This window comes from Gopherus evgoodei, chromosome 1 (genome assembly GCF_007399415.2).
Source record: "Gopherus evgoodei ecotype Sinaloan lineage chromosome 1, rGopEvg1_v1.p, whole genome shotgun sequence".
Lineage (NCBI taxonomy): Eukaryota > Metazoa > Chordata > Testudines > Testudinidae > Gopherus > Gopherus evgoodei.
The window spans coordinates 290,033,665-290,060,041 of record NC_044322.1 but is presented as its reverse complement, the minus strand read 5'-3'; the positions used below and the strand labels follow the sequence as shown (position 1 = coordinate 290,060,041).

Sequence of the window (26,377 nt, the reverse complement as noted above, 5' to 3'; positions counted from 1 at the left end):
TATGTAAAACCTTTTGCAGGGCATGAAATAGCCTTAAAAATGCCATTGCCCAATGTTGACATGTTATTAGTTAACAATAAATCATTAGTGATCACTAAGGCTTCGTTTTAATCACAGGTATTTTTAGTAGAAGTCATGGACAGGTCATGGGCAGTAAACAAAAATGTATGGCCTATGCCCTGTCCATGACTTTTACTAAAAATACCTGTGACTAAAACTTGGGTGGTGGGCTGTGAGTGCTCGGGGGAGGTCCGGGAATGCTGGAGGAAGGGGCCTAAGACCCCGTTGGTCCTCGGGAGGAGGGCCAGGCTATGATGCGCGGCCTGGGATCCCCACTGGTGCTGTATGGGGGAGGGTTGGTGGGGCTGGCAGTAGCTCCCTAACCGGCTCTGCATCCCTGTAGCTCTTAGGTGGCGGAGGGGCACAAGCGCCGGCTGCCACAGTTCCCATTGGCTGAGAACCGCAGCCAGTGGGGGCTGCAGGGGTGCGGCCTGTGGGTAGTGTGTAGTGCAGAGCCACCCTCTGACCCCTCCACTGCCTGAGAGCTGCAGGGCCATGCCAGTGGGAGCCCTGCACCCCAAGTCTCTAGCTCTGAGCCCCCTCCCATACACCCAAACTGCTGGTGCTGGCCCAGGGGCTGCCTGGCTTGGGGAGCACCTGAGCCAGCACCAGCCACTGCAGAAGTCACAGAGGTCATGAAAAGTCACGGAATCCGTGACTTCTGTGACCTCCGTGACAGACTTGCAGTCTTAGTGATCACATATCAAAGGAGGATAATGCAATTAATCACAGAATCATAGAACTGGAAGGGACCTCAAGAAGTCATTAGTCCAGTCCCCTGCATCCAAGGCAGGACTAAGTATTATCTAGACTATCCCTGACAGGTGTTTGTCCAACTTGCTTTTAAAAATCCCCCATGATGGAGATTCCACACGTCCCTAGGCAATTTATTCCAGTGCATAACCACTCTGACAGTTATGAAGTTTTTCCTAATGTCCAACCTAAACCTCCGTTGCTGCAATTTAAGCCCAATGCTTCTTGTCCTATCCTCAGAGGTGAAGAAGAACATTTTTTTCTCCCTCTTCCTTGTAACAACTGTTTATGTACTTGAAAACTTTTATCATGTCCCATCTCATTCTTCTCTTCTCCAGACTAAACAAACCCATTTTTTTCAATCTTCCCTCATAGGTCATGTTTTCTAGACCTTTATTCATTTTTGTGGGTCTTCTCTGGATTTTCTCCAGTTTGACCACATCTTTCTTGAAATGTGGCACCCAGAATTACACACAATACTCCAGTTGAGTCCTAATCAACACTAACTTGATTAAGTTGGTGTTGGTCCTGCTTTGAGCAGGGGATTGTACTAAATGACCCCCTGAGGTCTCTTCCAACCCTAATATTCTGTTGTTCTAACCAGCCTGGAGAAGAGCAGAATAATTACTTCTTGTGTCTTGCTTACAATACTCCTGCTAGTACATCCCACAATGATTTTTTTTTCAACAGTGTTACACCATTGATTCATACTTAGATTGTGATCTACTATGGCCCCTGGATCCCTTTCCACAGTACTCCTTCCTAGGCAGTAATTTCCCATTTTGTATGTGTGCAACTGATTGTTCCTTCCTAAGTGGACTACTTTGCATATGCCCCTATTGAATTTCATCTTATTTACTTCAGACCGTTTCTCCAGTTTGTCTAGATCATTTTGAATTCTAATCCTATCCTCCAAAGCACTTGCAACCCCTCCAGGCTTGGTATCATCTGCAAACTTTATAAGTGTACTCTGTATGCCATTATCTAAATCATTAGTGAAGATATTGAACAGAACCAGATTCAGAACAGATCCCACTTGTTATGCCCTTCCAGCATGACTGTGAACCACTGATAACTACTCTATGGGAACAATTTTCCAACCAGTTATTCACTCACCTTATAGTAGCTCCATCTAGGCTGTATTTCCCTAGTTTATTTATGACAAGGTCATGTGAGACAGTATCAAAAGCCTTACTAAAGTCAAGATATACCACATCTGCTTCCCCCCATCCACAAGGCTTGTTACCCTGTTAAAGAAAGCTATCAGATTGGTTTGACACAATTTGTTCTGGACAAATCCATGCTGACTATTATTTATCATCTTTTTGTCTTCTAGAGATGTTTGCAAATTGATTGCTTAATTATTGCTCCATTATCTTTCCGGTTACAGAAGTTAAACTGACTGATCTGTAATTCCCTGGGTTGTCCTTATTTCCCTTTTTTTGATGGGCATTATATTTGCCCTTTTCCAGTCTTCTGGAATGTCTCCCATCTTCCATGGTTTTTCAGAGATAATTGCTAATGGCTCAGATATCTTCTCAGTAAGCTCCTTGAGTATTATAGGATGCATTTCATCGGGCGCTGGTGATTTGAAGACATCTAACTTGTCTAAGTAATTTTTTTTTACTTTTTCTTTCCCTATTTTAGACTCTGATCCTACCTCATTTTCACTGACATTCACTATTTTAGACATTCCATCGCCACCAACCTGCTTGGTGAAAACCGAAACAAAGAAGTCATTAAGCACCTTTGCCATTTCCACATTTTCTATTATTGTCTATAGTAACAGGCCTACTCTCCTTGGTCTTCCTCTTGCTTCTAATGTATTTGCAGAATGTTTTCTTATTTCCTTTTATGTTCTGGGCTAGTTTGATCTCATTTTGTGCCTTGGCTTTTCTAATTTTGTTCCTACATATTTGTGTTATTTGTGTTATTCATCCTTTGTAATTTGACTTCGTAATTTTTGTAGGACTCTTTTGAGTTTTCATAGTATCATAGAGGATTAGGGTTGGAAGAGACCTCACGCGGTCATCTAGTCTAATCCCCTGCTCAAAGATGAGCAACATCAACTAAATCATCCCAGCCAGGGCTTTGTCAAGCCGGGCCTTACAAACCTCTAAAGATGGAGATTCCACCACTTCCTATCTTTCCTGTTCAGTGGGATAGTTTGCTTTTGTGCCCTTAATAATGTCTCTTTGAAAAACAGCCAACTGTCTTTGATTGTTTTTCCCCTTAGACTTGCTTCTCATGGGATTTTTACCTACCAACTCCCTGAGTTTGCTAAAGTCTGCCTTCTTGAAATCCACTGTCTTTATTGTGCTGGTCTCCCTCCCACCATTCCTTAGAATCTTGAACTCTACCACTTCACGATCACTTTCACCAAAGTTGCCTTCCACTTTTAATTTCTCAACCAGTTCCTCCCTATTTGTGAAAATCAAATCTAGAACAACTTCCCCCCAGTAGCTTTCATCACCTTCTGAAATAAAAAAAAAAAGTCTCCAATACAGTCCAAGAACTTGTTAGATAATCTGGGTCCTGCTGTGATATTTTCCCAATGGATGTCTGGGTAGTTCATGTTCCCCATCACCACCAAGTCCTGTGCTTTGGATGATTTTGTTAGTTGTTTAAAAAAACACCTCATCCTCTTCTTCTTCCTGGTTTGGTGGTCTGTAGTAGACCCCTGCCATGACATCACCCTTGTTTTTTTTTTACCGCTTATCCTTTTTGCCCCTTTATCTTTACCCAGTCACTTACAACAATTCTGTCTCTTATTTCTATCTCAACCTCAGTCCAAGTGTATACATTTTTAATATATAAGGCAACACCTTCTCCCCTTTTTACCCTGCCTGTCCTTCCTAAGCAAGCTGTATCCTTCTATACCAATATTCCAGTCATATTCCACCAAGTCTCTCTGGTGCCAACTATGTCATAAGTGTGTTTATTTACTAGCATTTCGAGTTCTTCCTGCTTATTCCCCTGCAAATCAACTTGGGTTTATGGACAATGGATCCTGTCAAACTAACCTGATATCTTTTTTTCCTCGATATATAAAAATATATTTAAAAAATATATATAATGAGATTGCAAGTTTGGTTGATAAAAGTAATAGTGCTGATGTAATATACTTAGACTTCTGTAAAGCGTTTGACTTGGTACCACATGTATTTTGATTAGAAAACCAGAATGATATAAAATTAACATGACACACATTAAATGGATCAAAAACTGTATGATAGATCTCTAAATGTAAATGACAGATTGTATTGAATGGGTGTATTTCTAGTGAGGATTGGGTTTTGGCCCTACACTATTTAACATTTTTTCAATGACCTGGAAGAAGACATAAAATCATCGCTGATAAAGTTTATACATGACACAAAATTTGGAGAACTGGTAAATAATGAGGAGGACAGGTCACTGATTCAGAGCAATCTGCATCGCTTGGTAATTTGGGCGCAAGCAGACAATAAGCATTTTAATATGGCTAAATGTAAATGTATGCATCTGAGAACAAAGAGTGCAGGCCATACTTACAGGATGGTGTACTCTATCCTGGGGAGAAGTGTGTCTGATAAAGATTTGTGGGTTGTGGTGGATAATCAGCTGAATGTGAGCTCCCAGTGTGGTGCTGTAGCCAAAAGCAGTCTTGGGATGCATAAGCAGGAGAATCTCAAGTAGGAATAGAGAGGTTATTTTACTGTTATATTTGGCACTGGTGTGACTGCTGCTCCTGTTCAGTTCTAGGGTCACATTTCAAGAAGGATGTTGAAAAAGTTGAGAGGCATCAGAGAAGACCTACAAGAATGATTAAATGATTAGAAAACATGCCTTATAATGACAGACTCAAAGAGTGCAGTGTGTTTAACTTAACTTATTTACATGGGGGACAAGAATGATTAAATGATTAGAAAACATGCCTTATAATGACAAACTCAAAGAGTGCTGCAGTGTGTTTAACTTAACTTATTTACATGGGGGACAAATATTTAATAATGGGCTGTTCAATCTAGCAGAGAAAGGACAACATGATCCAATGGCTGCATGTTGAATTTAGACAAATTCATACTGGAAATGAGGCATACTATTTTATTAGGGAGAGTAATTAGCCATTGGGACAACTTATTAAATGTTATGGTGAAGTCTCCGTCACTGACCACTTCTAAACCAAGATTGGAATTTTTTCTAAAAGTTGTGCTCTAAGAATTATTTTGGGGCAGATCTATCGCCTGTGTTTCTCAGGGGGTCAGAGTAGAGGTTCATACTCATCCCTGCTTGCCTTGGAATCTGTAAGTCTATTAATATTTAAATATACATAACGTTTGTCATCTTTATTTTGGTCAGGGCACTCAGATGAGGAAGACGGGATGTGTATGTGTATTAATACAGTTGGTAGTAGGAAAGCAGGTGTCAAGGTCTTATTCCCACTTTGAACCTTAGCGTCCAGAAAGTGGGGACCTGCATGTACTCCTCTAAACTTAATTCCTAGCTTAGATCTGATAACGCTGCCACCAACCAAAATATAGCGTTTGGTACACTTTCTGTCCCCCAAAAACCTTCCCTGGGGAACCCAAGACCCATATCCCTTGGGTCTAAAAACAAAGAGGAATAAACCATTCCCCCTCCCTCCCCCTCCCAGATTTTCCCCTCCCTGGGTTACCCTGAGATATACACTGATCCAAACTCCTGGGATCCTAAAAGACAGAGGAATTAACCTTTCCCGCCCCCCCTCCTTTCCCTCCACCTATTCCTGGTGAGTTCAGACCCAATCCCCTTGGGTCTTACACAGGGGAAAAATAATCAATCAGGTTCTTAAAAAGAAAAACTTTTAATTAAAGAAAGAAAAAGTAAAAATTATCTCTGTAAAATCAAGATGGAAAATGTTTACGGGGTCTCAGCTTTACATAGACCAGAGGGACTTCCTCTCCCCGAGCCTAAGTATAAGTTACAGCAAACAAAGGTAAAATATCCTTCCAGCAAAATACACATTTGCAAATAAAGAAAACAAACAAAAAGACTGTTCTGCCTTCTAGCTATTACTTACTATTTTGGACATGAGAGACTGTTTCAGAAAGATTGGAGAAAACTGGTTGCACGACTTAATCCCAAGAGAGAACAAAGAACAACCCAAAAAGCACAAACAAAGAAAGACTTCCCTCCACCAAGATTTGAAAGTATCTTGTCCCCCGATTGGTCCTTTGCTCAAGTGTCAGTCAGGTTCACTGAGCTTGTTAACCCTTTACAAGTAAAAGAGACATTAACCCGTAACTATCTGTTTATGACAGCAGAGTATATCCTTACAGGGATAATAGCCCCATGGCATGGCTGCGGCTGGCCTGGATCAGCTGACTTGGGCTCATGGGACTTGGGCTGTGGGATTAAAAAATTGCTGTGTAGACACTTCAGCTGGAGCCCAGTCTCTGGAACCCTCCAGTTACACAAGGTCTCAGAGATGAGGGATAGCAATTTTTCAGCCCACGAGCCTGAGCACTGCGGTGGGCCTGACTCAGCTGACCCGGGTCAGCAGTGGTTGTTTTTGTTTTTGTTTTTTTTTACCCTCATGTAGACATACCCGTAAATGTCAAGGTGATGTAATCTGAATTTACCAATTGAGGGATACAGTAGAACCTCAGAATTATGAACACCAGAGTTATGAACTGACCAGACAACCACACACCTCGTTTGCACTTAGAAGTATGCAATCAGGCAATAGTAGAGACCAAAAAAAAAAAAAAAAAAAAAAAGGAGGGCTCTCAAACGATTAAAAACATTAATTGCAATTAAATGCATGATTAATTCCACTGTTAATAACAGAATACCTTTTATTTAAATCTTTTTGGATGTTTCCTACATTTTCAAATATATTGATTTCAATTACAGTACAGAATACAAAGTGTACAGAGCTAACTTTATATTTATTTTTTGATTATAAATGTTTGCACTGTAAAAAAAACAAAAGAAATTGTATTTTTCAGTTCACCTAATACAAGTACTGTAATGCAATCTCTTTATCATGAAAGTTGAACTTGCAGATGTAGAATTATGTATAAAAAACTGTATTCAAAAATAAAACAATGTAAAATTTCAGAGCCTGCAAGTCAGCTCAGTCCTACTTCTTGTTCAGCCAATCACTCAGACAGACAAGTTTGTTTACATTTGCAGGAGATGTCACCTGAAAGTGAGAACAGGCATTCTCATGACACTGTTGTAGCTGATGTCGCAAGATATTTAGTGCCAGTTGCGCTAAAAATTCATATGTCCCTTCATGCTTCGATAACAATTCCAGAGGACATGCATTCATGCTGAATACGGGTTCTTCTTGATAACAGTCCAAAGCAGTGCAGACTGACGCATGTTCATTTTCATTATCTGAGTCACAAGCAGAAGGTTGATTTTCTTTTTTGGTGGTTTGAGTTCAGTAGTTTCCTCATGGAGTGTTGCTCTTTTAAGAGTTCTGAAAGCATAATCAACACCTCGTCCCTCTCAGATTTTAGAAGTCACTTCAGATTCTTAAACCTTGGGTCAAGTGCTGTAGCTATCTTTAGAAATCTCACATTGGTACCTTCTTCGTATTTTGTGAAATCTACAGTCAAAGTGTTCTTAAAATGAACAACATGTGCTGGGTCATCATCGGAGGCTGCTAAAACATGAAATATGTGGCAGAATGTGGGTAAAACTGAGAAGGGGACATACTATTCTCCCCCAAGGAATTCAGTTACAAATTCAGTTAACACATTATTTTCTTAACAAGCCTCATCAGCATGGGAGCATATCCTCTGTAATGGTGGCCAAAGTGTGAACGGGCAAACAAATGTCTAGCATATCTGGCATGTAAATACCTTTCAGTGCTGGCTACAAAAGTGCCATGCAAATGCCTGTTCTCACTTTCTGGTGACGTTGTAAATAAGAGGGCAGCATTATCTTCTGTAAATGTAAATAACCTTGTTTGTCTTAGCGATTGGCTGAACAAGAAGTAAGACTTACAGGCTCTGAAGTTTTACGTTGTTTTGTTTTTTAATTCAGTTATGTAACAAAAAAATCTACGTTTGTAAGTTGCACTTTCATGACAAAGAGGTTGCATTTCTATTTCTTTTATCATTTTTACAGTGCAAATATTTGTTATAAAAATAATATACACTTTGATTTCAATTACAGCACAGAATACTATATATATGAAAACATAGAAAAACATCCACAATATTTAATAAATTTCAGTTGGTTGTCTATTGTTTAACAGTGCAATTAAAACTGTGATTAACTCAAAAAAAATAATCACAATTAATCACGTGATTTAACTGTGATTACTTGACATTCCTAAAAAAAAGCATATACAGTACTGTGTTAAACATAAACTACTAAAAAAAGGAAAAGCAGCATTTTTGTTCTGCATAGTAAAGTTTCAAAGTTGTATTAAGTCAATGTTTAGTTGTAAACTTTCGAAAGAACAACCCCAATGTTGTGTTCAGAGTTATGAGCATTTCAGAGTTATGAATAACCTCCATTCCGAAGATGTTTGTAACTGTGAGGTTCTACTGTACTGTGTAATTTAGTGGCTAGTGAAGATAGACTTGTTGTGGTGACACTGCAGACCCTGACACAATACCTTGCTCGCTCTTTCCACCGATTATTAGCAAACCAAATTCAAAAATCAGAAAACTAGAAATCATGAGCTGTCTTTCCAACATGTGATGCAAATAAGTGCCCTATCCCATGAAAGTGTATTATGGTATCTGTGCCATTAATATCATTTGGTAAAAAGAGCAGGAAGTTGTCAGCGGACTGTTCTGAGGGTGGAGTTTGTTAATGTGGGACTTTGTATTTTCTCTGTGGAGTAATGTTACTTCCCATTGTTATGTCGTTGTCCATTTGCCCGTCACCATCCTGCCTCAGAGCACAATTTGCTTTGTTTATACTTGGTGGTGCCTGAACTTGGGCAACCCAGTTCACTTGCTTTGTTCTCCTGAATTATGTAAACCTGCTAGTCTGTACCAATCTGTGTTTTATATCAGAAAGCACTTATTAAATATAAATAAAAAGCCCACATTAGGAATACTGTGAGGGCAATTAAAGGATTTTTGTTTTAATGTTTTTACTCAGTGATGTGAGTGTCTGTGTAATATATCCTCTTCTAAGTCCTGTCTTTTTGAAAGTCCCTATGAAATCCCACACTCATTAAACAGCTTTCTATTATGATAACTTGGAGAGGTGACTGCTGTACCTCAGCCTTCCCACTGACTGAAGTCTCATTAAAAATTGTCTCTTTGTTTTCAAAATGCTCAGCTCCCAAGCTCAACTCCTTAATGAGATTGGAATGTATTTCATAGTGGCTGGTTTGCTGCACCAAAGCCACACAGAATTTTGCAGTTTTGTTCACTGATGCTGGAAACACATTAGCAATGCAATAGGCCTGCTAAGGGGAGATCGATTGAAAGGAATCTCTTTTCCTTTTTCCAAATTCAATTACTTTTGCACCATCTTTAATTTCTCCTTCTGTTAGATTTTTTTCCCCTTCAGGTGTGGAGAAAACTATATATTAAATTCAAAATTATTTGGCTAATGTAACTTTATTTTCTCCAAAAAAATGCTTTCTTCACATTTCCTTCACAAAGTCTGGATTGTTTCACAGCTAAACTGATTTGACTACAGTGCATTGCCTGGTGGGAAGTGTTAAACCTCTTATTTTAAGCTGAACAAGATTACTGTGAAAGCTGGCATTCAGGTAGTTGTTAATGTAATGGATTAGGGGCTCCAGTACCCCCTTGCAGTTCCAATAATTGAAATCTTTAGGTACTTCAGCTTCTAATAGTTTGCTTTGGAAGTAGCTTGCCATCGATATCCATGAGATTATTAACTGCTTGATTTCCTCACATTAGCTTAATGAAGAAGAATGAGTCCCCATGCCAACTATAATACTATGAAATGGAGTTAAGTCTTGCTATCCATTCTCTTTACTTACCATTTCCCATTCTAATCCTGCGGTACTGAAGAAAATAGGAGCTTCGCTACTAACTTGGGCTATGGATCAGACCATAATAATGCATTTTATGTTTTTAAAAGTATTCAGTGCTGTATTAGCCTCCTAGGAAAATGCTTTCAACTTAACTCTAATATAGTTCAGTCTTGTAGCATTTATACTTCATGGGTAAAATGGCAAAAGTAAATGAGACCACTTGGTATGGAATGTATCATTTTTCCTAACTTGCTGCTCAAATCTTATGAATTTTCAGTGGTGGCTAAACATTTTTGTTTTATGCACTTTTACTGTGGTATATCTTTGCAGCATTCTTTGTACAATCAGTGTTGAAGACCTTCCACTGCTATTTGCATTCTTTCTGATTTACTTCTACTCTGTTGCAGGGAATGACTTCTGACCTTTTGGAATGTAATTCCTCATTTGTTTGCAAATAAAGTGCTTCATATATGAAGAGCAATTATTAATATATTCTCAAAGTAAAACTGTGACTAACAACGTGATTTTGGGAAACCCTTGCTTTATAATATGAAGATCTTCTGGAATGATAACTGGCTTTTGTCATTTCTGAGTCCTGGCTATTATATCAAGATTGTATTGACTTTGTGTATGTGAGTGCATGTGCACACAAATTTTCCCTTTCTGGAAGGGTGACAGGGTGCTGGTAGAAGCAAAAGAATTGTCTGATGTGGTAGGTATAGTAAGAATCTGAACTTTAGGGGTAACATCCTTTGTTGCCCCACCCCCCTTCATATTTTGTCTTAAAGGTGGAGGTGACAATCCTGACTCTTAAAGGTGCAGCTGAAAACCCATACACACACTATAAAATGTCACTCTTCTTCAATATAGAAATGCTAACTACAAGGATGACTGATAGGTACTTCAGCTGATTGGATTTCTGTTATATCTGGATAGCTTATTCTATCAATCCATTTATACCATCAACAGAATTTGATATTGATGACTTTCTCAGTAATGGAATGCTAAAACTACCTAGTCCTTACCAGAGATTTCATTTGGGATTAAATAACACTTGTGTTCATAAAATGCATTTATATTAGTTCATTGCAAACTGTGTCCCTTGAAGTTTTTTAATGTCTTACGGAATTTACATATTTATTTCACTGAAAATAAAACATGCTCCTTGGCTTTACTTTTCTTTAGCAGGGTACTATTTACCAGAGCATAGAACAAATGTCAAATTTGGCAAAATAATTCTTGACAATAGAGTTTTTTTGGATGATGTAATTATGGTGAGAGCTAGAAGATCATGTGTTGCTTCCACATCAAATGCCCATGTATGCATTGTAAAGTAGAACAAATCTTTTGTTGAAGAGAAATACATATCCATCAGTTCCGGTGATGTGGCTCTCAATAAGTCATGGAATGCAACCATTGGCATCTCTTGGCCCGCACTGCTTCCCGCAGCCCTCATTTGCCTGGAGCGGCGAACCGCAGCCAGTGAGAGGTGTAATTGGCTGAACCTGTGGACGTGGCAGCTAAACAAACTGGCCTGGCCTGCCTGGGGGATTACCCTGGCGGGCCATATGCCAGAGGTTGCCGATCCCTGCAATAAATTGTCAGTGGCTTTTTGTCTTCATCTTTTACTGTATGAACATATGTGTTCTGTGATGTAAAGACCTTGTCAAGTTAAAAATCACTGGTCAGATTTATGGAACATGGCGCAGAGAGGTGTAAATTACACTTCTCTGCATCAGCCTGGCTCTGTGGCCAAGGGTGCGTTCATATCAGCAGAGAGCAAGCCCGGTGATACAACAACTTGCCCTACCTCAGCTTTAATTTCATGGACTCTGTAGCAGAACTGCTGCCAAGCTGCTTAGAGGATATTGTTAAAGCATGCTGACTCTGTGACCAACACCGTTCGCTGTGATGTGATGTGCTGTGCTGGTTCCTGGTGGGCCTCCAGGCATAGCTGAGCTGTAGCTAATTTGTGCCACTGGAATTCACCCTTGGTTGACTTTGAACCTAGAAATAGGCCTGCAAAAGTTACTGAGCTAGGCCACATAGTTATGTTTTTCTGAAAGTTAATTCCTCTGCATGCCATGCCGATAATATTATTTTTTATAAACTTGGAAGAATTTCAAATATTTAATCTCCATTTCATCGTTTATGCTATTAGCTTTTTGAAGCTCTATGCTTGGATTAGTTGCTTTCAATAATGTTTCTAGTTAGTTAAGCTTTTTGTTTGTGTACTTGCAACAGGCTGCAACATTGCTGTGTCAAACTGTTGTTTCTATTGTTATTTCTATACAGATGCTGTGTGTGTGTGTGAGAGAGAGATTGTGTGTGTGTGTGAGAGAGAGAGAGAGAGAAACATAGCCACATCCTCAGCTGGTGTCAATGGAGTGATGCTGATTTACTACAATGGATCTATACCGATTTATACCAGCTGAAAACCTATATTATTTTTACAATAACCAGAAATGTGCATTTCACATGAGACATCGCAAGACATGGTTCCTGCTCTAAATCACCATCATTCTAAATTTTTGATGTTACAAAATGTGTATGAGTGAGTTGTGGGAAGGGATGGGGCAAAAAGAGGTGTGGATTGCAATAATGCAATAATTTGATCGAATTAGGAACGTGTACCTCTTGGTGGTTCTGCTGATTTGCTGTTCTTGTTAAATATAGAAAGATAAAGAAAAGAGATGAATATCACTTACTCATTCCTTTAGGATGTTACGGAAGATTTTCCAGGAAGATCAAAGTACGCAGTGCATTTTATGCATAGGAAGTGGCATAAAAAAGTGCCAGAGATAATCAAGGGAAAAGGGGATAAATGGGGTACTAAGTCGAATATCATTAGTGAGTGGGAGAGGGAGGACACCACAAGCTAAGAAAGAAGGTCAAATAAGCATAGGAATGGATTTTTATAATTTAAATTTGATAGGCTGGAGAGGAGTGGAGCCATTGGAGAGATTCCAAGGGTAGTGGTGTGATTGGACAGAAGGGCTAGGAAAGTGTTTTTAACCATCACTCTTTGGATCAGCTGGAGGGAAGCAATATGAGTGTCAGTAAGGCAAAATAAAAAGAGGTTGCAGAAATCAAGAAGGAAGTGTTAAGGCATGGATGAGAGTTATATCTGTCAGGGCAGAAAAGATGTGAATGTTTCTACAAAGCATGCATTTGGTTTTGGTAAAGGGGTGAGAGGGGTTTCTGCAATCAAAAACACTAAAGATGCCTCTGGATAGCAGGCAGAGGAGACATTAAACCTGATCCAAATCAGTGTTCATTTTCTTTTCCCAGATGAAAATGACTGCTTATGAAAGGTTAGAGGATTTATGAGGGTGTTAAAATTTATGGCAGATGGGCTGGATTAGGACTCAGAAATAGTGTAATCCAAATCTTTACTGTCAAGCATTACAGCAGTCTCCTCCTGCTGGGCTACACTTAATACACAGTCAGAAGGAGCAAGCGCTGTGGAGACTGAGAAGAATGAGTTGCTAGTGGAACTGCTTAGTCCGGCAGAAGTAGCTGAAAAACTGAATTTCATTTTCTGCAAACACTTTTAGGCGGAAACTATTCATTTATTTTAGGGAAAATGCATCAACAGACTTTTCTGGTCACCTATAGAAAATAGTTTGGAAAATGCTGATAAAACTTTTTGGTTTGGGTCAAAAAGTTTTAGACTGCAAATTTCTGACCAGCGCTGACTGTATTATCATGAAGAGGAAAGGCCCTATGTTTGTCCCAGAAGTCAAGAAGTCAGATGGTTCACGGAAGTAAAAGTTTCTGTTCTGAACTAACACTGGGATAAAATTGGTCGATCCTTCTAATTTGTGGGATGTAGCGTTAGAGGATCTTAGTGCTGGATCTTAGTGCAGCATTGTAAATCTACAGTAGTGCCGCTGAAATCAATGACAGTTATGGTAGATTTCTGTGGGATAACCCCGGCTACCAATCTGATATATATGTGACGTTGCTAAAAAGTTTGCCAACTTTTGAGAAGATCCAGGATGGAGTAGCACAGCAAAATAGTCTCTGGAAAGGAGTTCAGAAAGAAAATATGTCTCTGAGGCAGTAGTGAGCTGCCTTTTAAGTATAATTGTTTTTTCCCCAACCCCTGTCCTTCAGTTTTCTGATTTCTCCTTATTTTAATTGTCCTTTCTCTTTCTTCAGGTTATATGTCTCATTTTGCCCTGTCATTCTTCCCACAAAACAGCTAGAAGAAACTGTAAAATGTTTGCTATACAAGAATCCAGTCTTCTATGATTAATTTATGTATTCTTTGCCTCTTTTTTATACAAAATTATTTTTTTCTTCAAAATATGAGGCAAGAAGGAGAAAATATATATTACTTGACCTTTAAAACACAGCCACATTACTATTTGTTCACTGTTACTAAAGTTGTAAAGAGCACAATTGTAAAACAAGCACAGTTTGCAATATGTATATATGGCACCGTTTAATATTCGTAGTGTTAGACGGAATGTTCCTTGGCTTAAATGTCCATGCCCTCTCCTTCCCTCCCCCCACCTTTAATTTAAACTTTTTACATTAGTCTGGATTATTATACATAAACCACTTAGTTTTCTCCTTTTTCAGTAAGCTGTTTCTTTCTCTACTTCATCTCTTGTTCCATCCAATCCCAACCTCCACAATTTCTGTGAGTTCTATCAACCTTCCCATTGTTAATTCTACCACACTATTGATGTTTCTCTCCCTTGTCCTTTCTGTTGTCTCTTCTCAAACACTTCCCAGTACTAAAGACTTTTTTTCTTTTTTTCTGTCATTTAAAAAAACCTTCTTTATCTTTAAATATTATCAAGTAGATTTAATGTACAGGGCTGGGATTGGTGAACCGCGGCCACCGCGAGCTGCGAGCAGCCGTACCTCCGGATGCTCAGGTAAACATAGCGTCTCGCGGCCCGCCAGGGGCTTACCCTGAACAAGCCGCAAACCAAGTCTGGGAACTCTTGACTTAAGCATATAAGTACTGTGCAGTGGATGCATACAGTTTGTGGGGGGGCTAAGCCCTCAGGTAAATAGTGCCCTAAATTCATTACACAATAGTAGAAATAGTAGTAGTTTGTTTTTATACAGTGATTGGCTTTACAAATGTTAATAGTTATCAGGTTTATTGTAGTAATGTCTAAGGGCCAACCAAGAATGGGGCCCCATTGTACTAGGCACTGCACACATACTAAGAGCTAATTAGACAAGATAGACATGGTGGGGAAGGGGGCAGAACACACCAACAGAGTGAGCAACATAATGGCAGCAGACGGCATGTTAGTTTTATGACTTCTTTTATTTGTGGATTTGTGTAGAAGAGAATAAGATAAATTGGGGGGAAAGGGATGGGAAAGGGTGAGGGCGGCAGGGCAGGAGAGAAGAGGGTAAGAGGCCTAGGTGTGGAATGAAGCTGAGGTGAAGAGAGGGTTAGAGCAAACAGCCTGTCAGCACAGGACAGAGAAAGTCTAGTCAAAACTATAAAAAGTTCTCAATAGATTCATAGACTTTAAGGTCAGAAGAGATCATCGTGATCATCTAGTCTGACCTCCAGCACATTGCAGGACACAGAACCTTACCCATCAACTCCTCTAATAGACCTGTAAACTCTGGCTGAGTTACTGAAGTACTAAAATAATTAAAGACTTTAACTTACAAAGAGAATCCACCATTTACTTTAGTTTAAACCAGCAAGTGATCCTGATCTCATGCTGCAGAAGAAGGCAACCTCCCCTCCAGGGTCTCTGCCAATCTGACCCAGGGGGAAATTCCTTCAATTTGGTAATCAGTTGATCTTTGATCATGTTGGCATGACCCACCAGCCAGACACCTGGAAAAGAATTTTCTGTGGTAACTCACAGTCCTCCCCATTTAATGTCCCATCTCCAACTGTTGGGGATTTTTGCTACTCGTAGTCAGAAATGGGCCACATGCCATTGTATGCAATCTTATCGTATCATCCTCTCCATAAATGTATCAGGCTCAATCCTGAAGACAGTTGGGCTTTTTTTGCCCCCTCTGCTCCCCTTCAAAGGCTGTTCCTGAACTTCATTACTCTGATGGTTAGAAACCTTCATCTAATTTAATTCCTAAACCTGTTCATGGCCAGATTATAGCCATTTGTTCTTGTGTCAACATCAGCATTTAACTTCAATAACTCCTCTCCCTCCCTGGTATTTATCCCTATGATGTATTTATAGAGAGCAATCATATCTCCCCTCAGCCTTCAGTTGGTTAGGCTAAACAAGCCAATCTCCTTGCGTCTCCTCTTGTAAGGAAGGTTTTCCATTCCTCTGATCTTCCTAGTAGCCCTTGTCTGCACCTGTTTGAATTAATCTTTCTTAAACATGAGAGACAAGAATTGCACATGGTTCAGGATGAAGTCTGAGTGCCCAAAAGTCCCTGCTTTGGCTGCTTCTTCTCCTACCTGCTGGAGTCTGTGGCTGACTCCTCTGCAGTTTTCCCCCAAGACTGAAAGATGGTAGTGGTGGCAGAAGGGAGGCATGTGACTCCTACAATACGAGCTCTGTCCTTGCACAGTTCTGTGTTGGGGGGTGCCTGGAGGGAGAGATGCCCCCCCTCCCTTAGTAGGAGACATTGCACAAACAGCATGTAGTTATCCTAAAAGTATTCACAGAATAGTTTAGACTAGGGCTGTCAAATGATTAAAAAAATTAATCGTGATTAATCGCACTGTTAACAGTGAATGCCATTTATTTTAAATATTTTAGACGTTTACTACATATAATTAATTTCAATTACAACAGAATACAAAGGGTGCAGGGTTCACTTTATATTTATTTTTTATTACAAATATCTGCACTGTAAAAATAATTGTATTTTTCAATTCACCTCATATAAGTACTGTAGTGCTCTGTCTTCATCTTGAAAGTTTAACTTACAAATGTAGAATTATATAACAAAACAAAACAAAACCTGCATTCAAAAATAAAACAATGAAAATCTTTAGAGCCTACAAGTCAACTCAGTCTTACTTCTTGGTCAGCCAATCACTCAGACAAACAAGGTTGGTTACAATTTGCAGGAGATAATGCTGCCTGCTTCTTGTTTACAATGTCACCTGAAAGTGAGAACAGGCATTCATTCACATGGCACTGTTGTAGCTGGCGTTGCAAGATATTTACATGCCAGATGCACTAAAGATTCATATGTCCCTTCATGCTTCAACTACCATTCCAGAGGACATACTTCCAGGCTGATGATGGGTTCTGCTTGATAGCGATCCAAAGCAGTGTGGACTGATGCATATTCATTTTCATCATCTGTGCCAGAAGCCACCAGCAGAAGGTTGATTTTCTTTCTTGGTGGTTTGAGTTCTGTAGTTTCCGCGTTGGAGTGTTGCTCTTTTAAGACTTGTAAAAACATGCTCCACACATTGTCCTTCTCAGATTTTGGATGGCACTTCAGATTCTTAAACCTTGGGTCGAGTGCTGTAGCTATTTTTTAGAAATCTCATATCACTACCTTCTTTGCGTTTTGTCAAATTAGCTGTGAAAATGTTCATAAAATGAACGTGTACTTATCATCTGAGACTGCTATAAAATGAAATATATGCAGAATGTGGGTAAAACAGAGCAAGAGACGTACAGTTCTCCCCCAAAGGGGTACAATCACAAATTTGACACACTTTTTTTTAACGTGTATGATCAGCGTGGAAGCATGTCTTGTGGAATGGTGGCCGAAGCATAGAAGGGGCATACACATATTTATCATATCTGGCATATAAATATCTTGCAATGCTGGCTACAAAATTCCATGTGAATGCCTGTCACTTTCCGCTGACATTGTAAATAAGAAGCAGGCAGCATTATCTCCTGCAAATTGTAACCAACTTTGTTTGTCTTAGCGATTGGCAGAATAAGAAGTAGGACTGAGTGGACTTGTAGGCTGTAAAGTTTTACACTGTTTTGTTTTTGAATGCAGTTATGTAAGAAAAAAAAACTCCAAACCCTGCATTTGTAAATTACACTTTCACTATAAAGAGATTGCACTTCAGTACTTGTATGAGGTGAATTGAAAAATACTGTTTCTTTTGTTTATCATTTTTACAGTGCATATATTTGTAACAAAAAATAATACAAAGTGAGCACTGTGCTCACTGTATTCTGTGCTCATTATATTCTGTAATTGAAATCAATATTGAAAATGTAGAAAAACATCAAAAAATATTTAATAAATTTCAATTGATATTCTATAGTTATAAGTGGAATTAATTACAATTAATTTTTTTGAGTTAATTGCGTGAGTTAACTGTGATTATTTTGACAGCCCTAGTTTAGATGTACAAAATAGAGTTTAGAGGAAGGGAGACTTTTTGCACTCTTGCTGTTTTGTGATATATGAATAAGACCTGAAAGGTTTTTTTGAGGTGGCGGGTGCTTCTCTTGTCTTTTAGACATAAAGAATTTCACTGGTTTTTACTAGTTTGTTTGGGGTGGGGGAGGGAGAGTTGTCTCAGAACTTTGGACTTAACTGAAGGGGGTCAGTTGTGAGACTTTTAAGTGAGATTTCCCCTCAGTTGTTTTAGTTAAATTGGTATTAACAAAATAAACAATACAACAAAGCCGTCCTAAAAATCTGAAAAAGCTAATTTCCACTCTCAATCAAGTTTCACTAGCTTAGTACCTGGGATGTCTTAATCTTGCTAGTTCTTTAGTCTTCCGTATAGACATGACCTGAATTTCTAATTCAAAAATAAGCAGTGCACCCTCCTGTTCCAGCCTTTTCTTTTCTTTTCTTTTCTTTTCTTTTCTTTAATGCAAAGCCTTTCAGTCCTCCTTTATGTCTCATAAGAGAGCAAAAAGGGCACAAACCCAATTTACTTTCCCCTTTTGTGGGTCGCTTTAAGAATTGAGAGTAGGCTGTGCACACAGTCGATAGAAAGCATTCCAACATATCTGAGACCAAGGAGGAAAAGTATGTGGTTTAACTGAAGGAAATGATAGTGGATGAAAGGACAAATCAGAAGCTGAACACCCAATTACAAGTTAGGGGCATAAATTAAAGCACCACCCTGTAAATGTAACAGAGCTGGGGTTTGAATAACTTTATTGATAAGATATAGACTCAATGCTCAGTTGTAGTGATAACCAGTCCAGTCACCTAAATAGAGGCATAACATGAGTGCTAAGAGGGTAACATTCTGCTACTCATTTTATGTGTTATCTAGATTGCAAATAAAAAGTAGGCTATTACAGTAGGCTAGCCTGGGAATAAATAAATCATAAAGTATAGACCTATATTATGACCTCTGCTGAACTTGCTGATTTCTAGAGAGATTAAATAGATAAAATCTAATAATATATCCAGGATGAACAGGGAGACATATGGACTCAAAAGAGACTTTGGAATTCTTCAGAGTTCAAGTAGTATTTTTAGTGGGAGTAACTGATCTCAAATACAGGAACTAATGTGGTGTAAAATAATCTGCTTATTCCCTGCTAAAGCCTCCATTTCCTCCCTCGGTGAATTTATCTACATTACATGAAATATTCTTGGATAGGCATTCTTGGATTGGCAACCTAAATAAATCTTTAAAAAGAAATAAAAATCTGCATGTGATTAGCAGATACATAATGATGATCAAAACCATGTCATATAAGAAGGGGTCCAGTACACTGTAGAAATACAGAAACTGTAAACAATAGGCCCCTGAGCCCTGCAAATACCTATGGTTCATGAGATCAAGGGAACATTTCCCCAGAAAGAACAAGAGTGAACTATTTGAAAGAGATAAGACAACGTGAGATCCTGAGTACCAAACAGGCAGGGAACAACGAGGTTATGAATGCATAGCTTAAATACGGAGAGTACGTTCTAACAAAATTAAAATGACATTATTATAGTCATGGAAAATGACATCAAAATCTCTACAGAACATCTGGAATTATTTGGCTAAAAGAAGTTCCGTTAAAAAGACTGAGAATTAGAGCTGCACGAATAACAGATTTTTTGGTTCAGTGTAATAAATAAATAAATAGTTTGGTTTGGATTGATTTAAAATGAAAATCTTTTTTGACTTTTTTGTCACCTAAAAAGATAAAATTTCATTTTGGGTTGAATGCAGCATTTTATTTTTCCTGAAATTAAATGTTTTGTTTCATTTTTTGGGGGTTTTTACTTTCTAAAATGAAATTGAAGTAAAATTCAGAACAAAGTAATTTTGAATCAAAATTGAAATGTTTCATTTCACAGATATAAAAATGAAACATTTTTACTTTTCCAGGTTGCTTTGGGGAGTTTTGAAGAACAGTTTAGTCTGAAAATTTTTGCCTACCTAGTTCTTGTTATAAATAGATCAATATTCTATTTATAATTATTAAAATTCATTTATTTTAGCTGTGTTGAATACCCTAAGAGCTCCATCTTGCTTTCTGGGGCGATACTACTCTTATCCCATACACTCCACGTGGCTCACATTTCTAAGCAGCGAAGTGGGCAGTTCCAAATGACCTTTCATTAAATCATTTCCACTGAGTGATCAGCCCTAAACACAAACTGATATGTGTCAAACTCGTAATGTGTCTTGTTACATTGGTTTTGTGCCACAGTAACTCCATTGAAGAAGATGGAACTGCACCAGCATAAAATCAATATAAACAAGTAGAGAGTCATCTAAAGATATGGCAAAATCTGGCTGATAACATACTCGAGTGGGTTAGGGAATTGGGAACAGTTGAATCATTCAGACTTATTTGCCTTTTACTACACTAATTTGAATGCTGTGCGCTTCATCTAGTGACTGTTAGGTGTGAGTTGGTGACTTCAATTCATTTCCTAAAACACTCCACATGTGGCAGTCTCAGCTGAGACACCAAATAGGAAATCTGAGACTAGTTTAATCTCTCATCTCCTTGTAAAGTCCCTTCACTTTCCAGATGAAGTACACCAGGGAAACTTGCACTGGATAAACTTTCAATTTCCAGTGCTGTTGAGATAGCACCTTTCAATAGCTGTAAATTCAATTATTATCACTAATGAAGACAGCACAGTAAATATTCTGCCACAAACAGAGGCAAAGAATGACTAAAAAATAAGTAAACTTGAATCCCATAGAATACTTCTCCAGAGTAGGATAATCAAGTGTAACACAACAACTCTGAGTGGGTCATTGGTAATCAGGATTTAACTCATCGCCTCTGGATCTAAAAGTATGAGCCTCTACTGACTGAGTTAAAAAAAATCCAGCTCTTGATAGCTTACACACTGTAGCAGACTCACAAATCTCTGTGGGCCATATGCTACAAAAACAAAGAGGGCCCCATGGTGCACACAAAGAATAATCCCAACTCTATAATATGTCATATTCTCTTTATACTTTACAAAGTGGTTCCTGCACTCATCATTATGAATTAAAGTCTATGATGTTAATTTGTACTGATGAATCTTTCTTTATTTTTGGTTTCAGAGGAAGAATTTGTCCCTTTTCTTCAGCATTGGTTTATTGACTTTCTGGGGGACTGCACTGCTGGGTGTCCGCTTGTACTGGATGGGCAACAAGCCACCAAGCTTTTCCAACTCTGACAACCCAGCAGCTGACTCAGACAGTTTTCTTACACGCACTCTGACCTTTTTTTACTTACCGACCAAGAACCTCTGGCTGTTGCTGTGCCCGGACACCCTCAGCTTTGATTGGTCTATGGATGCTGTACCTCTTCTTAAAACAGCCAGTGACTGGAGGAATCTACACACTGTGGCCTTCTATGCTGGACTCCTCCTCCTTGCCTACTCTAGCTTGAAGAGTTCCAGTAATAAGAGAGAATGCAATGGGAAAACTGTAATGAATGGCAAGCAGAATACTAATGGGCATAGCTGCCACTCTGACATGGAGTACAAGAGTTTGGAGCTGAAGTCCAGCTTTGCCTCAAAAGAAGAGAATGGCATAAAAAAACGTGTAATTCAGAGACCTCAGCTTCCTTCAACTGAGAACATTGTACTTCTGTCTCTGTCTTTGTTAATAGTGCCCTTTGTTCCTGCCACAAACCTATTTTTCTATGTAGGCTTTGTAATAGCAGAGCGTGTACTCTATATTCCTAGTATGGGCTTCTGCCTGCTGATTACAGTGGGTGCCAGGTCCCTTTATGTCAAAGCCCAAAAGCGCTTTCTAAAGAACTTTATTTTTTGTGCCACTGCTGCATTAATTCTTTTCTATGGACTCAAGACTGTTGTCAGGAACGAGGACTGGCAGAATGAGGAGATGCTGTATAGGTCAGGGATAAAAGTAAACCCAGCTAAAGGTAATACGCTTCCCATGTTGAATGTTTTGTTCCTGCCTGTCTGTGTCTGTCTTTTCTTTCTAGGTTTATCCGCTGTGTTTAGAGAAGATACATTTCAGAAATGTATATTAGGTGCAGTAATGCACACATTGGTACAGGAAAAAGAAGGCAAAGCAGGAATACATTTTGATTAGGTATCACAGATTTAATATTAACATGCAGAAAATTGGGGAAAAAACAAGGTAAGAAGATACTTTATTTAATAATCTATGTTCTGTTTTTTTTTTAATTAAAGATGAAACATTGGCATTACAGTAATTTCCATTACCTGGTATCTGTTCTCCCTGATGAACTTCCTTTAGTGACTTTGCTATTGGATATAAATAGAAAATATGAGAAATAATCAAAGAGAAGTTGAAGTAAGCCCTGTCTTTTACATTTCAAATTATGTAGGTAACAGTGATACCACATAATAAAGCTGGGTTTGAGCTATTCAAACTGGCAGGTGATTGAAGCCCATATTTCCAAGCATTATGCGGGGTTTTAGCCAAACAGGCATACCTTAATGTGTTAATGCATTAACGGCATTACGTGGTAGACAAGATGGGTGAGGAAACATCTTTTATTGGGCCAACTTCTGTTGGTGAGAGAGACACACTTTTGAGCTTACAGAGAGTAGTTCTTCAGCTCTGAGTAAGCTCGAAAGCTTGTGTCTCTGACCAAAAGAAGTTTGTCCAATATATTACCTCACCCTTCTTGTCTCTCTAATATCTTGGACCAGCACGACTACAACATTGAAGCGGTGAAGCATAAGTGTCAGATATTTGAAGCAAGAGCAACGTACCTGACACTAAGCCTGCTTTATTTACAGGCCAGTGGAACTAGAAGGGGTCTATTGATTGATTTTTATGTCTGTTATGAAAAAAAATTAAACAGCATTTTAACTTTTTGCACTTAGTAGTGTCCTAGAGTACTCTGCTCAGCAGTCATCACATGACGCTGAATCAGTAGTTGATGCTGACCAAACTGTTCTTTGGGTAAAGGTAATAGTGCTTTACCACAGTCTAGCTACTATGATAATAAATGGTAAGTGCAGATGTTAGTGTACGCTGAAAGTCGGGGGAGAATAAAAGCAGTGTGATTTACAGATAATATGCCTGGCTAAACAGTATTAAAGTTACTTGTAATTTGTCAGCCTAATTTTCTAATGATTTCTTCATATTTCTGTAGCCTCGGAGTAAACTATATAAAGTTATACAGTAAATGACTTTGTGTTAACAGTGTCAATGACAAGCACATCCCATTTTCTAACTTTATTTTGAAAAACTGGTTCATAGATGCAACAGACAGTGAAGAAAAATAAAGTAGGTGAATGGCCAGATAGTAAATATCCTCATTGCAGTGCATATAAAAACCAGTGTGGTGGTTGTCAATATAAGATACACAGCAAATAGTAGTCTTCCTTGAAATGAAAAGAATATGTCTTCATTTGACAAGGTGATTTCTGATGCTCTTATATCTCATTGTTAGTTCTGTCCCTAAAGGAGTTTTCCTAAATGTCAGTGATTGTGTAGTAGCTATCCCTTAGTCTTGGACTAGTTTCTCTGATGAGGTTTTCCTTGCCACTCTTAAGTGCTGCCCCAATGAGAAGCTTGGTTGGTAGAGGAGATGCCTAGAAATGGTGCATTTGGCAGTTCCCGAAGACAAACTATGCTAATTTTATTATTCACCTTTGTACTGGGAGATAGACTTTTAGAGTATATCCTCACTACAGCTGGTGGCTTGAACTCCTGGCCTGGATAGACAGACTCATGCTAGTTCCGCTCAAGCTAGAGCACAAAAATAGGAGTGTGGATGTTTCAGCACGGACAGCAGCTCAAACTAACTGCCTGAATCCAAGCCTTCCCAAACCCTTTGATCTGAGCTCAGGTGGCTAGCCTGAGCTTTCACAAGATCCACACTGATATTTTAAGGGTGCTATCTTGAGCATGTGTCTGTCTAGCATGAGTCTGTCTGTTCACGCCAGGCCTTATCCTCTGGGATTTAAGCCTGTATGACTACCTGGTTTCTAACCTTACAAGCAGACTTCATTTTCACATATTTTAGAAGATACTAGGAGACAGTTCACCAATTTAGTAATCTAGACATGGTGGAACTGATTGGAAGTCTCCCTAAAATAGCCATGTACTAAATATTTACTAGTCCATATGTATCATAAAGCACATCATTTACTGAAAACTCCCAGAAACTATGCCATAACGCCCAAGCTCTGTTCATTGTATTGAAAAATTCCTAGACTGTCCCAGTCTTGAACTATTCTAATTTATCTGATATTTCTCATGCTATTCAGGCAATCAAGACTGGGCTGGACTGCCAACGCAAAGAACTCCATAACCCAAAGAGATCAAGAATCCAAACTCCTTCCCATTATTTAATGACTGACATAAAATATGCTTTATTATTGCCTGTCTGATATTTTTTTTTGAAAAAACTATTAGGACAAAATTGTAATATTCAAATTGAAAGAGGCAAATAAATGTTGTGGCGGTGATAAGGGAGTCCCTTCTTTCTCTCCTGGCTGTTGGAAAGAGGATACCACTTAATCTCCTTTCCCACAGTCAGACCATCACTATCTCACTTCTCCCTCAACTCCAATAGCTTTGCTTTCCAAGGAAACATTTTTTCTAGGACGTTCTACCATCTTTCCCCTTCTGCCCCAAATCCTGTATAGATCACCTGATATAGATCAGGCTAACAAGGGAACAGGAATCGCTAAAAAGACTATTCCTGAGAGAACTGACAAAATAGGCAGAGGCCCTGCAAAGAGAGCCCTTTTGCTACAGACTGATGTTACTAAAGCCGTTCCCTCTTTTGCCATCATGGGGTTTTGAGACAATTTCAAATGCCCCTTTTGCCTCGCCATTAAAGGGAGAAGAGAATGTTAGTGACATGTCTGTTTTACCTCTGCCCACCCTCTCTGGCACTCCTCTTCTCCATGGGTTCTTGTTGCTGTGTTAAGTGCAAGCAAAGCAAGTAGAATTCTGCCTTAGCATAGAGAGGGTGTGAAAGCTCCCACTCTTCCAGGCTGCAGCAACCTTACCATGATTTACAGTTCTTCCATACTGTTCTTGTCAATGACGAATGGTATGAAAAAGCCAGTTAAAAGCCTGGCCCATCCTTCTACTTGTCTCCCTCATCCTTTCCTCCTGCTCCCCCCCACCAAATGCCCCAAGAGAATCAGGTGATTGGAATCTTCTAAGGCTGCCTTAAAGCCATCACACACACAGTCTGTTCTGTTTGACCCAGTGTACAGCAGGCATCTGCCAGTCATTAGCTGATGGAATTGAAGTGTGGTTTTGGGATTCCTTATCTGCATCAGTTAGCATGTTTGTTCATTTGCCATTTTGACAGAAGTAGTGGCTTTTTCATAACTAGTGTTTTAAGTAATTCCAAGATGAGCTGAGTCTTGCCTCATTATAGTTTGTCAGGACTCGAGAGGAAAACGAACAGGATTGATTAACGTAGTTTATAGATTCTGAAATGCCTGCATACATGTCAACAACAGGTAGAGATGGGGAGAAATGTCTCTCTGACTACCTTCAATGTAATGAACAATCTAACTATTAAGCAGTGGTTTCCCTCACTTGAATGAAGCTCCTTTTTTTTCCTTTTGAAGTTTTAAAAATTGTTACAGTATTTACCAGTTCTGCTGAAAGTTGACAGTCACTGTCTCTCTGTGGTACCAATTACCCTGAATTTAATATAAAATTATAATTATACACAAAGTAATTTTACTCACTCTGTCTTAGTGTTTATCTCTGTTTTTACTATGTAGTCCCAATAGCTCGGGTTCATGGAGCAGATTTTTTTTTTTTGTGAAATGCTATCTAAGGTCATTTTGAACTTTAGGAAATAACTCAACTAATTTGGATCTTCAGATATATGCCTTCTGATGAAGTAGATGACGTCAAAATAGTAAATTAATAATTAAAAACTATAATTGAAAGCGGTTGGGTATTTACTGTAATGAGGATTGAGTCTTTATTTGGCTATGTTCACTGATTTTGCTGCCATTTTTAGCTTTAAACCTGTAGATTATTGTTGATGCGACTCCTTAACTTGTTAGAGCTGGTTGACCAAACTGATATTATGGAAAGCACTCAAGATAGTGCTTAAAGTAAAGCACTTGAATAAATCCCATTGATGTCAATGGAACAGCATGTGCTCAAATTCAATGGGACTTCAGCGTGTGCTTCAGTTCTTTCCTGAATCAGGGCCTCAGAACATCCTTGATTTAGAACTAGTGTTACTTTTTACATGCACTGCCCCTGCCTGGCATATCAGTTTCTTATGTTACTCTGTGGAATCATTAAGTCAGGAGCAC

The 26,377-nt window shown here is 38.9% G+C and overlaps 1 protein-coding gene across 1 annotated transcript in view; it reads left to right on the top strand.

Annotated features, from left to right (window-relative positions):
- TMTC2 (transmembrane O-mannosyltransferase targeting cadherins 2) overlaps window positions 1–26,377 on the top strand; it is a 402,975-nt gene that overhangs the window by 201,079 nt on the left and 175,519 nt on the right. Inside the window, exon 3 of the mRNA XM_030548615.1 lies at window positions 21,186–22,014. Within this exon, the coding sequence (XP_030404475.1) occupies window positions 21,186–22,014 (829 nt within the window). The remainder of the gene's footprint in view (window positions 1–21,185; window positions 22,015–26,377) is intronic.